Below are 14,657 nucleotides of genomic sequence, written 5' to 3'. Positions count from 1 at the left end.
GAAAATCAAATGCATGCGGATGATGTGTCTCCACAGCACCCCTCTCCATCTCCCCTCTCATTCTTTTCCTCAGTGTTGCTCTCTAAATAGCATTGTCCAAGCTGCCATTTTGTTATTCTGCCCTGCCAAAGGGTGGAGGCAGGGGATCCACTATTGAAACAACTCATTTTCTGCCCTCCTAATCAAAAGCAGGGAGGTGGTGCAAGAGGCTCGGCTCTTTTGCAGTGGGCCACTTTCAGCCTCTTAGGGTGGGGGGTGGGGGGTGGGGGGGGGTGATGGGGGGAGAAGGGCCAGCACTAGAACAACCAATTAAACCCCCTTCATGTGTGGAGAATGGCTATACCAACAAAGGCCCTGGGCTGAGCACGCCTTACTGAGCATACCACTCTTGGCCCAGTGAAGGAACAGGGCAGGATGCAGAGCCAGGGCAGCAGAGACCAAGACATCAAAGGCCAGGCCGCAGAATGGGCAGTCTTATCTGGGAGCGCCCTCAGCTCCACTCCTATACACAATCACCCACTGGAAAATCAGCCAGATTTAAGGTAGCAGGTAGTAAGTAAATGCACTCGTGTGGAGATGTTAAACTAAAACCAGGGAAGTCAGCATTGGCTGCTTGCTGACCGTCTGTTTCTGACTATAGGGAGCAAAATTATAACCCCAACAGCACCCAATGGGGTGTGAGCACAGGAATGATGTGTGGGGAGGCTTTTATCACTGCTAATGGTCTTAACAGTGCCAGTGTGTCAGCCCCAGCCTGATAGCATGGATTTGGCCATACATCTCTGAAAACACACTGAAAAGCTGAAAGCAGACATTTCTAATGAATAGACTATGATTAAACCTTGCATCTCTAAAACAACAGCAAGTACTCAGATACACACAAAAGCATTCAGACAAAGGAGGAGGTGAAAATAATATATACAGCTCTTCACACCCCTTAGAGCTGAAAGTCCTAAGATGCCAAGTTGGCTAAAGGGGCTCAAAGCTCCCACAATATCCACTGAAATCTTTCAACTCACATCAGAGAGCACACACACAACATGGCAAATTAAAAAGGAAATAGAAAGTAAACGCGGGCAGGGTTGAAAAGGAGACTGAAAAGGAGACTTGAAAGTGGTCCAGGTTTCCATGGGGCAGAGAAGATACAAAAAATCTTCATCACAATGAGATTGGGACTGTTAATTTAGACAACAGTCTGCATGACCTGATATTCATCTTTCACCAAAGAATATTACTGTGTTTCATTAAAATGCAAAATTTTCACACATGTTTAATAGCATTTACATTCACAGCACAATTCATGACAGTGGATGTGTGGTACATGCTTAAACCTCCAGGGAAGCCAATAATTTTGTCGCATATGGAAGACTTTAGATTAGAGGGATTCTTCTGCAACCCTGAGATCTGTTAAAAGGTTTAAAGGTTTTTAAGTACCAAAGGGAACAATATCTACACCCCCTCTCAGCTTCTGTCATGCCTTGAAACAAATCCTTGCCCTTTAACTGGTACAAGCAGAGAGACAGGTGTGCAATTTCCGCCGTCTCAGAGAGACACTACGCTACAGGGAGTTGAACTCAGTCCCAACTAGTGCAGGAGTGCCACTGTGCAATATATTGCCCTCTGGTCTAAAATAAGAGGAAGCCATTTATATTTACTGCATTACTCTGTCTTGATTTTATACATTTTAACAGTATTTCCATTCCCAGTAAAACAATAAAATGTGCTATAGACACTTATTTGCTTAATGGAAATGCTGAAAATGTGTTCATTGTGTTTTTACCAGTTTGGGCTTGTTAAATACAATGTCTCTCCAGATCATAAACTTATGACACATATGAAACTCATTAGGTGCATTCCCTAGCTTTAAAAGTCATTGAAGTCCATAGTGACGGACCTATATGTCATAAACAACTAATGCGGGTCATAAGATAACTTGGAAGTAATTATGGCCTGAAAAAGTTTAAGCAAGCATTAATGCATCTAACCCCATCATAGGTTTGAGAGAAAGTGCATGATTACACTCTATCCTGCAGACAGACAAGAGCTGTTCAGGATAGTCTGAAATTTGCAAATAGGCAGGAAGCAATAACATTCTTCACTGAAGTCATTATCGTCATACCAATCAGATATAGCACTTAAGAATGTATCTTTCTGTTGTTTAATAAATTCACGAAAATACCTAAACCCTTTTAACTATGTCACAAATTCATATCTATTACATCTTTAAATTATAAAATGAGGTCTTTATTTCATATAAATCCATTCTTTCACAACATGGCAACAGTAGGCCTATTTCCTCAAACACACAAAGCATATTTTCTTAGTGTTCCACTGCTAATGTTGCTTCTTCTCAAAGAAGACAAAAACCTCTGACTTCAAAGCTTTGCTGTCACCACCCAAGAATTTCTCCTTGTCTCCCAGAAGAATACAGACCACCCAGGAATCCTAAGTGGATTTCTCCATCATCTTGTGTTTCTGAGTGGGTTTTCTCGTGGGCTGAAGTTGATTAATTCACTGCAGTCAATTTAGAGTGTGGCCAGAGTTTAAACCTAAGAAAGGAAAGCACTTTAAGGGAGATCTCTTCTCACTAAAATATCTATCTATCTATCTATCTGAGCCAGCTGTAGAAGTGTCTACATTGCAAATTGTACTGGCAAACTCTTCCAATGGAACTGTGGGTAAGAAATATACATCATGTAGATTTAGGCTTACTTACGGGACTATCACTGTTTTCACTATCAGCAAAGATGTGGTAGGTAGGCCTGGGTCTATGTGTAACCCCATCATGTGCACTATCACCAAGGCGACCTTTGCTTCCCCCACATACACATTGACAAATTCTGCCATCTTGTGTTGGATAAGGGTTTTACACTAACCTACACTGTACTTCCTGGTTCCCTCTGGTTGCAATTTCACAGAAATGGAGACAAGAACGCCACTAAAATCACTTAATTCTGACACCAGAACGTATGTTATCTTTATTAACAAGTCTAGCAGACGTGCAAGGGCATGGTGGCTTGATTTCAAAGGGAAGCCAGTCTCTTATGGCGACATATCACCGAATGGAACACTTCGAATGAACACTTTCCTGAGTAAGTTAAAATGTAGCAAGTGCCAGAAGTCAATCACGTCTATCTCTCATGTCGCCGACTATCTCTCACGAAGGCTTCTCTCACTTTTAGCGCATCCATGGGTTTTTAGGGTGACGGAGAACGGAGCCAAACTCTTAGCCAATCAGCAAGAAGTTTATTATCCAACGCTGTCAGAAAATAAGGATTTTATCACGGTGAATATTACAACACCAGGTCAGTTTCTTCAGTTGACTGTCATCTTCAGGTTGTCGAAAATAATAAGCTGCAATTCTTTTACACAAACATGTGGGTATTTGTGGGCGTTGAAGGGCGTTTGATGATGCAAACAAACGCTGCATTGCCATTGAGATAACATCTGGCTCAATTGGGTTATAAAAGTATTTTCTCGTGTTTAGTTGTAAAATGAAGTCACAGTTTTTATAGCCATAGGCTACATATCACTTCTGGCTCCTTGGCTATCAATTTGGTAATGATAATGTGCTATTTGACGTCTTTACACTAAACACATCCGAGGTGTCAAATGTTGAGTTACTCCAGTCTAGATTTTTTGACGTTAGGCCTAATCACTGATGTATTGCTATTATCCATCCAAAGTAAAATGCCTGTTTTGAAGTTAACTGATGGTTAAATCAAATCACCAAAAATGCACCTCCAAATGGGCGGTGACCTACGTCTGTGACGCGAGTTTGTGTGAAAGAATATAGGTCTGTCTGTTTCTAGAGTTATCTGCTTTCATGTCCTTGTGATGTAGACTTAAGAATGTTGTTATCTTTTGCAGTATACTCTTTACGTGAATGCTGTTTGATGGTGATCAGGAGATTAGTGAAAAGACGAGATCTCAACAGACTGGAAATTCCTGAGATGCTGAAGCATGACCTCGTGACAGTACCTGATTTATCGAAGGAGCTTGAAATAATGAATTCTTAACCTACGATCACTACATTTTTAGGATGCGTTTTACAATTTTGCACGATGGGTGCATTGTAGTCTAGGCCCTAGGCCTACTGCTTTTGCCATTTGGTGCCATGCATTTAACTCTGGAATTGCCTACAAGCAATCTGAGGGCTGAACATAGGCCTACATGTCCTGCTACTGCACCTTGTCTGACATGTGAAGGTTAGGCTACATTAATTCTTTTCAAAACTGACAAATTTGTGTAATCTTTTTGTGCACTTTGTATGTGCAATACATAATGTATTCTATAGAATGTATAATATTGTATTGTACTGTATATTATGCTTTTCTATATCAGCAATGAAATTATTTTAAAAATATGGTGAGTGTGAACATGTTTGCATCTTGTTTTCTGTGCACATCTAGTTTAGAATACACATCATAAAGATTCTGTTGGATTTTCTGGTTTCCCCGGGAGAATGTTGCATTGTGTTTTGGTACTAATGTCTGTATTGAAGATCAAGATCATTGAGCATCAAGATAGGTGATTAGATGATTTTATTGTAGATGATAAAACAATGAACAGATAAACCTTGTTGTTAGTAGAGGCAGGCTGCTGAGCATCCGACAGTGATGCTCCCCGAGTCGTTTCCTCGATCTGTCTTGAAGCTCCTGAGACAAAGCTATTATATTAAAACCAGAATTGTAAATCCGTCAATGTGGCAGGTGTCCACAATTTCACTAAAACCGGACATGACCATAAATGAGAATGCTATGACCTTGGCCTAAGAACATCGTGCCTATATTGGTATCTGCAAGGTTGGCCTCCACACATGTTGTGGCTGACCTAAGGTCCCCGCGCAGCCTAGGGCACCCTGACCCATAGGCTTGTAAATCTGTGAGTTGTTGACTTGGGCTTCACTGAAAGAGCCTCACTTACTACATCTGGCCTTACGTGTGTTCCAAATGATGTCAGGCATGGTCACACCAAGCTTTAGCCTAGAAATCTAGACGCGCCCCTAGCGGCCGCAAATTACATTTGCTGCCAGGGCTAGTCTAGCAACTCTCCGTTGGCTTGTGAGCTCCAGAAATCGAAACTTAATCAGGCCAATGAAATCGTGTATAGAGTCGTTAGGTGGGCTTAACATAATGATTGATGGCAGAGTTGCAACGGTTTGGCTTGAATTCCCTGCTACTTGAAAACAAATAAGATGGATGTTGCTGCTGGCAAACAGTGTGACACGAGTTAAGCTTTTATTAAGTAGGCAAACGTTTGAACTAGCCAACTAGCTCCGCTGGTGGGAAACGCATGGGACTCATAGCGCTGCCGCTGTCCTATTGCGTGCAGAAGGAATTTGAAAGACAACTGATTATCCCGCCCCTCGGACTGAGCACTGCGAACGGTGAGTGTCCAGACCCTACATTTTAATGTGGGTCTGGCTCGTCAGGCTAACCAAGCTTAAGTACAAGGGAGGAAACATCTGCACGTATCACACATTAGAATACCTCGGAATTCTACAATTCTAAATGGAATTTTTGAGACTTTTAGTCTACTCATACCTTTCCAGTTGTGAGGCACAGTTTTGTGACAGCTTAACTTGAAAGTGCCTTTAGATACCTTTATCACATTACAGGTATTGGTAATACCTTTATGCTTTTTTTAAGCATTAATGCCTTTTTAAGTGTTTTGGTTCAAATTTACCATTGAATTTATGATTCAACATACAGTGTCATTGGCGATAAGACCGAGAATTAAAGCAGCAGAATCACAGCTTCAGAAAGTTAAGGTCTTACCTCATATTTGTTTTAACCATTGTCTGAACTCTTAACCCAGGTACATCAGCTAATTAGTGAGTGTGAGTTTAGTGTGTAAAATGCAAAAAAAAATGCACATTAAAGTTTAAACACATATCACTCTGATAACGGTATGCTGTTCCTGCGACCCACAGCGCTAACTAGGTCTCCTAGGAGTGTCGTAGATGATGAAGGCGAAGAAGAGGAGAGAGCCCCTGCATAAACCAGCTCCACTGTGTCTTTGTTGGAGAAGAGCTGTAGGCCTATTGGTGTTTGCTAAGCCAGCTGTAGGACTGTCTACATTGCAAATTGTACTGGCAAAATCTTCCAATGGAACTGTTAAGAAATATACATCATGTAGATTTAGGCTTACTTATACAGGACTATCTCTGTTTTCACTATATCAGCAAGATGTGGTAGGCCTGAGTCTATGGTGTATTTCCAAATGATGTGCACTATCACCACGGCAGCCTTTGCTACCCCCATAGTAGCCCTATGCACATAGACAAATTCTGCCATCTTGTGTTGGACAAGGGTTATACACTGAGATGTTATTATAGGCTACAGCCTGCATTATAAGCAGAGACTTTCTAATGAGACACAGCACTCAAAAAATCCTCCATAGAAATGCATGGGGCTAGTTTGTAACGCCAATATGGCCGTTGTCTACACATATCCCACCCCTTCCTCGGCAAAACATCGACATGTGAATACATTGAGCCAATCGTGTGGTGTGATGTGAATACATTGAGCCAATCATATGTTGTGTTGTGAAGACATCTTCCCAATCATGTGTTGTGAACTCGCCACTGGAGCAAGATTGGCTGAATAGGATGCCCGATGAGTGCCCAAAAAGCGTTGCTATATGGCTGCCGAGTGGAGGGACTTTGTTATAACCCAGTACTGCCTCCTGTTTTCCTCTTTGGTGGTGATTTCACAGAAATGGAGACACAAACGGCACTAAAATCAATTAATTCTGACACTGTAACATGTGTTGTCTTTGTTAACAAGACTAGCAGTCGTGCACGGCCATGGTGGTTTGATTTTTCAGGGAAACCAATCTCTTATTGCGACATAGCACCGAATGGAACACTTAAAGCCGCAGTTGGCAAGATTTTTTTGATCATACTCACTGAAACCGACACTATGCTCCGACAGAACAACATAAATCAGCCTGTTTTAAAAAAAAAAAAAAAGCATTTCTACCTCCACCTAGAGCCTGTTATTTGTTTTGCAAAAATCCACAGCTCCCAGTTCTTCTGGTCCAATCAGAGCAGGGCTGTGTGAGATCTGACTGTCAATCACAGTCTGGTGCAGTCTGGTGTGCACTGACGAGTACAAACTCGATGAGAGGGTGCTCGGTGGTAGTGGGGGAGGGGCATGAGAGTTGTAAACATGCAACATTTTGGCTAAGTACCCTCAATCTGATAGACTTGCCAACTGCAGCTTTAAAGTGAAAACTTATCTGAGTACCGGTAAGTTGAATTTGGCTGGACGCAGTAGCATCATGCATTAGTCTATCTCTCATGAAAGCATCTTCCACTTTCAGCGCATCCATGGATTTTTAGGGTGACGGAGAACGGAGCCAAACTACTCGCCAATCAGGAAGAAGTTTATTATCCAACTCTGTTAGAAAATACGGATTTGATCACGGTGAATATTACAACACCAGTTGAGTTTCTGGAAAATAAACTGCAAAACGCCTATGTCTGTTTCCAGAGCTGATATCTGCGTTCATGTCCTTGTGATGTAGACCTAAGAATGTTGGTATATTTCATACTCGAATGCTGTTTGATGGTGATCAGGAGTTTAGTGAAAAGACGAGATGATCAAGAAAGTGGACTTTCCTGAGGTGCTGAAACATGACCTCATGAGTCCCGTATCAAAGGAATATGGAAAAATGTGTGATCTCGAGTGGGAAATTTCACATTTAATCCTGGAATTGTCTTTGCACAAACAATCTGAGGGCTGAATGTTCTGCTCCTGTGCACCTTTTCTGTCTGACAATGTGAAGGCTACATTAATTCTTTTCAAAACTGTTCATGTAATGTTTTTGTGCACTTTTTATGTGTGCAATTCATGACCATGTATTCTATTGTATACAGTAGATTATATTATGTTGTATTATATTGTAGCCTATGTATACTATGCTTTTGTACTGTATGTCAGGAGTGAAATTATTGTAGCCTACAAATATAGCCATACATCCAAATTTATTAAAGTTGTAATTAAGTCATGATTTTTGTAAACATATGATCGACTGCAAAGTGCAAAGTGACTTTTTATAACCCAAAAAAGCTACATATTCTTTAAATAACCATCTCTTGTTCAGATGAAGAACAGGAATGGCCATTTTGCCAAGTCAAAAGCGTAACATCAATATTACTAACTTGTTTTCTGTGCAAATGTAGAACTAGAATTAAAGCAGAAGTAGACATCACAGCTTCAGAAAGTTTAGGTCTTACCTCATATTTGTTCAAACCATTCCCTAAACTCTTAACCCAGGTACATCAGCTAATTAGTGACGTCTGTCGTGTAAAGTGCAAAAGTAGAAAGAATACATGGCAGGACTGTACCTTTCTGAAGCTGGGACGGCCACCTCTTTATTACAGTAATATCAGATTTTCAGATTGTGTGTTGAAAGCAAAATAAGGCATTGTATTAAACCATTCCAAATAATAAACCATTAAAAACATGGATAAGATCTATTGACACCAAATTTATTTACATGACCATGAACATACACTTTCCATCAAAAGTCTATGTGCTTAAAACATGTTCTGTCCTAACTGTTTGTCTTGTAATGTATCCAAAAAATATACTGATGATAAGTCATGTGAGTCAACTGGGCAATCAATTGTGACAAGTCAGCCAACATACAGTAACCATCACGGATCAGCAGACTTTCATTCCAAGCATAGTTGGTGAATCTCATTACGAGTCCAAGAGGACTCAAAAGAGGACAGAGGGCTCAAATGGTTCTTTAGATGCAAGCAAAAACTTTTGATGGGAGTGTACATTAACAAGTGTACAAGCTTATTTAAATTACAACACGCTGGCACAAAAAAAAGTTTACACACCCTTCATATCAAACACTCTGACAACTGTCTGGTGTTCCTGCGACCCACAGCACTAACTATTTTAGGTCTCCTAGGAACCTCTGGATAAGATCAACTCTCACTACTGGATTGAGAATTTGTGACTGCACAAATCACTCATGGGGAGTTTGATAAGGGTTAGTAGACCTAGGAGAGAAGTTAGGAGCAGTTACTTGTAGGTCACAAAGAGCAAGCCAGAGAAACAAAACCAGGCAGGGTTCCCATCTCCAAGACACACACCTATGATTCCCAACGTTAAAACAAAAAAATATATATTACTGTGATAAAAATGGAATGCCTCACACTCAACATTAACACTGACTCATCGGGGCTCAGTGCTTCTTCATGGAGTCCAGGATGCGGAGGATATGCAGAAAGAGGTTGATGATGTCCAGGTAGAGATTAATGGAGGCCAGCACGTGCTCCTCGGGGGAAAGCTGGTGCATCAGGAGGTGGGTGTCGTAGATGATGAAGGCGCAGAAGAGGAGAGCGCCAGCCCCTGCATAAACCAGCTCCACGGTGTCATTGTTGAAGAAGAGCTGCAGTGGAGTTTGGGGATGGAGGTAGATCAATTACATGGACCATAAACGCAGAGAAAGAGAAAGGCATCCAGCGTCACATTCTAGGTTCACACAGGTTTCATAATGTTCTGTGCGCACAGGGTGGCAAATTGAGGCTCTGACGAAGCACAGAGGAATTACTCTGGGAAAAGAACAATGATTTCACACTCAACAACAAAACTCACCTTCATGAAACCAGCAATGATCAGTATCCACAGACAGGCAAACAATCTGGGGGGGAAAAAAAAATACATTTCATGTTAAACTTTTCAAGATTAATGCCAGTGTCACCTAGTCATCAGGAAGTTTAGGTCAGAGTCTGTCAAATGACTTATAAGAGTAACCATATTCAGAATGTAAATTGAATTCCCATTTAAATGTATTGAATCTACAAAGAGATAAGACATGAGAATTCAAACTAGAACAATGCTACCATACCCTGCTCCCATTTTGCTGAAGTCCCTCTTAGACTGGTAAGTGTAGGCAGTTAGCCCGATGAACACAGCCGAGGTGAGGATAAATGCTTGCAGGACGGTGGAGTACTCATAGAAGGTTACTAGAAGTGGACACAAGAGTATGACTTTTAAAAATATACTGCACTTTTGTATACTATTATTTCAAACTGACAAGTAGCACAAACACTAATAACTGATCACGATAAATCAGATTTCTTACCAGCAGTTGCAACAGAGACAGCCTCCAACAAAGTCTGTAATCATTTCAAATAAATATCACAAATACACATAATTGGAAACAACTGAACTATTGATGTATGGAATTGAAGGTATGCTATAGTGATCAAAGCTGATTGCTGTTTAAAGATATCAACCAAAGATATAACTAAAGCTCCCTAGTGCTAGTAGGCTAATAATAACTCTGTACACATATATATATATATATATATATATATATATATGTGTACAGAGTTATTATTTTTAAATCACCTCCATATGAATCCTTATTTACAGTGGTAAACATCACTTACAAAACCAGCAAGTAAGTAGAGATTGACAGGATGCTGGTGTCGGTAAATGAACAAGGCAAAGATGAGAACCAGAGAGGCCAGCGAGGACACCAAGACAACAGCTGGGCTACGGGGCAGAAGCAGAAATCAGAGAAAAGATTAGCCCGTTTTTATTTTACAGTATTCTGGTGCGTTTCTGCACACTGTTTTCTTCGTGTGTTATGTCCTGATGTTGTAGAATTCTGAGGTATCCGGACTGTATTCTGATGTGTTCCTATTTACTCTTGTGTGTAAAATATGTAATGGGCAGAGGTGCGCTCCATTGTACACAACCTGGTTTTGACCAAGAGCTTAACCCTATGTGGATCCCTGTTCAGGGAGGCCTAGGCCTGTGTCACAAACAACTAGGATTTACCATCAAGGGTCATAATGCCATGCTGGCTGGAGACATCTCCGAGGGCTCAGCCAGAACATGAGCCGAGTGAGATATCGCCTTGTTTTTGGGCCAGGGTCACAGTGTTTTCATTTATGGTCACGCCTGGTTTTGTGCAATGGTTGGTACCTGCCACGTTGTCAGATTTGCGTTTTTATGGTTTTAGTATAAAAGGCTTTGTCCCAGGATTTTGACTTCGAGACGGATCGAGGAAGCGACTCAAGGAGCATCTTCTGTCAGAACACTCAGCTAAATAACAATCAGACTGTTAGGCTCTGTGCAGTTTTCCTGTTCAAGCCTGTGTTTTGTTATTCACTGTTTTATCAATAGATTTATTGAGGACACATATGCAGTTATGGGGCATTCCTCTTGGTGTGCTACACAAGGGCCCAAATTGACAGCTAGATACAGATTTACTAGTTAACAGGTCAGAGTGTCACAGGCACATGGTCTGCAGTCATAACAGATGTACAGGACTGGCCTTGCTACATCAGATTTATGGTCGTGCCTGGTTTTGTAGGCTACAATTGAGGACCTCTGCTATATGGCAGCTTTACAGGGCAATTCCACGCAAAACTGTCACATCCATAACACCAACACAATGCCATAGTATTTAGTTGGCGTTATGGATGTGACAGTTTTGCGTGGAATTGCCCTACACCTTCTTGTTTAGTTCACCCAGGCTAACTTCAATACAGACATTGATACGAAAACACAACACAACATTTCCTTAGGTAACCAAAGACTCAAACAGTGTCAATGACACAGTGAGGTTTTAAAATCATAGAAGGATACCTTGCATGAAGAAATATTTTGATGGGTTCACAGAACATGAAGAGAGCGGACATTGCTGTGGTGAGGATGATCTGCAGTGATAAAATGGTATACACCTTCCGCAGAAAGTCTGAAAGTAAAATAAAAAACAAGTTTCATGGTCAAATACAACTTTGACATAAAAAGATTTCTGACCAATACAATGTATTTTCAACTGAACTTTGAACAAGTATCTTTTTAGACAACTAAACATAATTCCACAACAAGATATGATTAGGTTAAATTTCTAGCCTATTTCTACAATATAGATATGCTCTATCTTGTTAGTAGTTCAAGGATCTTCGATAGGCTACTAATAATTTGTTATTTGTGTTTATGTGCGTGTCCATTTGACAGAGCAACACAATTCAAACTAAAGGTATCATAGGCTTGATATAGATGTACACAATGCTGAAAGGAGATTCTTTTTTTCTTTTTAATCATGCTCTCAGTTTTGTTTTTAGTCTGGGCCTTTACATTTTTTGGTCAGGAAAAACAGGCTTGGCTACATTGCACCTGTGACGTTGTTGTTATTAGTCATGAACATTTCAATTTACCACATTTGTATCATTCTTTTAATCCGTATCATTATGAAACTTGAGCTGTAGGATGGGCTAAACATCGCGAAAACCCCTTATGTGCGTTGTTTTGACGTCGTCTTCTGGCCTTGTCATTAGGCTAACTTTACACCACGTCTGGCTATATCTAACACGATCTCACATTTCCAATAACCTTGACTCATACTCACCCATTCGGATTTGGACGCTTGCCGTGGCAACATTGGTCCCATAATTGAAATCATCCTCGATTGAGGACCTAGGATATTTCTCTGTACTCATTTTGGAAATTGATAGATTCCCTGCGCCGTTGATCTTTGAGCTGGCTATCTTCCTCTACTTCCGCTTTACTCTTACCACGTGATAAATACACGTACTGTAAACGGTCAGTGCGTGTTTTTACATTTGCTGCCGCTAGGGTGCGTCTAGATTTCTAGGCTATGTTTTTTCCTCGAAACATGATAATGGCTTAAGCAATTTCCCTATGCACCCATGCGTTTTAATTTGGACATTTCACTGCATCAAGAACACCTGTATGATCCACAACAGCTGTCAATACGTTATTTTCTCTCTTTAAATTGGAGGGGGCTAAGAAGGTTGAGATCACATAGAGCTGGATTAAGTGTGATCTAGATAGCAAATGCAAATTTGGGCCATAAAAGGCGAGCCATTTGCACACGTAGGCGTATACATTTGGCACATGACTAACACATGACTATGATGTGTATGTGTCCTGAGGTTGTAATATTTTTAGTTTTTTTGTTTTACAGAAAAATATAACGTATGCACAGCATAACAGAATTATGGTTGCAGAATTTTCTGTAAAAAGAAAAGAACAGACAAGGGATATACATTAGCCTACTTGAAAACAAGACGGCATTTGTCATGGCAAATTACTGGTCGGAGCAACCTTGCAAACAAAATAAACAACCGGTAGGTGGCGGCCTTCTACTGTAACAAACACCCGACCAATCAGTAGAGACGGTCACTGCTGAGACTAGTGTGATGGACAATAAACTCAACACTTTCATGAGATGTGAAAACACAACACAGCCTGAAGTATAACAATTACTTTTTATTTGTAATACCATATATAATGCAATTGCATATCTTTGGCAAAAATAAACTTTATAAACATTTTATGAACAAAGGTTAGCATACAAAAACCAAAGGGTCAGGTAGGTCAATCAGACATGGCAGACAGGCAAAATTATAGTGGTTTGGCAGCTCTTAGTTAGTAGAACATTACATAATAATAATTAATAACAAAATAATAATAACAATATGCTTGGATCTTCTTTTGTGATGAGATTAAATACCCGTGTCTTCTTTGAGAAAGGCTACAAAGGTGCTACAACTGCACAATACCTGCATAACCCACAGATGTGTGATACTTGCCTTCATTCTGGTGACAACATAAGCAGACGTGCAAGAGACAGAAGCAGACGTGCAAGAGAACTTAGTAATAATCTTTCATCATCATGTCTGCCAACCACTTCTCGGACTGGTCTCAGTCTGGTCAGACTGGTCTTTCTGTGTCAGCTGCCACTACACCATTGTGATCACAGGCGTATGCAGTTTTTAATATAGCCTTCCTCAAAGGATTTCAGGCAAATTCAATAACTTATCACTATTTTCCTGTGTGACTGAGTGAGGGGGGTGGTGAACGCTGCTCCGCGTCGACGCAGGCTGGGTGGAGGACCGGTGTGCCGGGCAGACAGAGCTGGCTCTATATTGCTTAAAACCCATCCGGCTGGTCTGGAGCTCAGCACACACACATGACGGGGTTCGGGGGTTGGGGGGGTGGGAGGACTCGGCACGGCCGCGAGGCCCACAGTCCAGAAGCTGCTACCAGAAGATCGAGACCGTTCCATTCACAGTTCCATTATGGCACCTCCCTTGTTCCTCGCCCGGCACATTCCACGTTCCTCGCACGACACAGAGCCCGATGCTGACCCGCCCTCATTATCAGTCTCTCCCAATAGCAGCTCTGGACACATGCTCCACAGGGCTTCATCACTACTCACAGCAAAAAGTCATACCTGGCAGTATATGGGGGGGGGGGCAGCATTCTGAGGGGGCTGCTGCGCTCTACTTCAAGGACTGGCATTGGCTTTCCTGTGTAATCCAGGAGGGGTTGCCTGCTCCCTGGACCAACAGAGAACCCAGAGGCTTTCACCAGCCACTGATCCAGGAGGCTCGAAGCAGAATCTGGCACGTCTGACAGCATCTACACTTCATGGCTATACCACAAGCTTTTTCTTAACCAAAACAGCTATCTCGAGGGGGAGGGGGGTTACAGAAAGCACAGGTCCTTTGTTGGTTGGTTGGTTGATGCCACACTTTCTGTTTCACATTGTTTCTAGATTCCTCCCATACATCAGAACAAAGTGTCCTGCTTCTGCTGGATCCAGCAGAGTGTCATTTCACGCACACAAACCGGTGATCAGGC

The 14,657-nt window shown here is 41.4% G+C and overlaps 2 protein-coding genes across 6 annotated transcripts in view; both read right to left on the bottom strand.

The window, feature by feature from the left end:
* Positions 1-8,479: 8,479 nt before the first annotated feature.
* On the bottom strand, positions 8,480-12,562 carry tmbim4 (transmembrane BAX inhibitor motif containing 4). Its single transcript, XM_042079118.1, has 7 exons — positions 12,397-12,562; positions 11,631-11,739; positions 10,424-10,529; positions 10,114-10,147; positions 9,877-9,994; positions 9,624-9,669; positions 8,480-9,417 (listed from the first exon to the last, which is right to left on the bottom strand). Exons 1-7 carry the CDS (start codon positions 12,485-12,487, stop codon positions 9,211-9,213), a joined length of 711 nt encoding a protein of 236 aa, XP_041935052.1. The 5' UTR covers positions 12,488-12,562; the 3' UTR covers positions 8,480-9,210.
* Positions 12,563-13,259: 697 nt separating this feature from the next.
* The window catches only part of foxn2b (forkhead box N2b), a 13,233-nt gene continuing 11,835 nt past the window's right edge, over positions 13,260-14,657 (bottom strand). For all 5 annotated transcript variants that reach the window (XM_042078182.1, XM_042078181.1, XM_042078183.1 and 2 more), the window contains one exon: positions 13,260-14,657. This exon is cut by the window's right edge and continues 1,465 nt beyond it. The gene's annotated coding sequence lies outside the window, so the exon portion shown is untranslated.

Source organism: Alosa sapidissima, chromosome 22, assembly GCF_018492685.1.
Source record: "Alosa sapidissima isolate fAloSap1 chromosome 22, fAloSap1.pri, whole genome shotgun sequence".
NCBI classification, from domain to species: Eukaryota; Metazoa; Chordata; class Actinopteri; order Clupeiformes; family Clupeidae; genus Alosa; species Alosa sapidissima.
The sequence above is the reverse complement of the archived record's forward strand: the minus strand, read 5'-3'. Positions and strand labels throughout refer to the sequence as shown.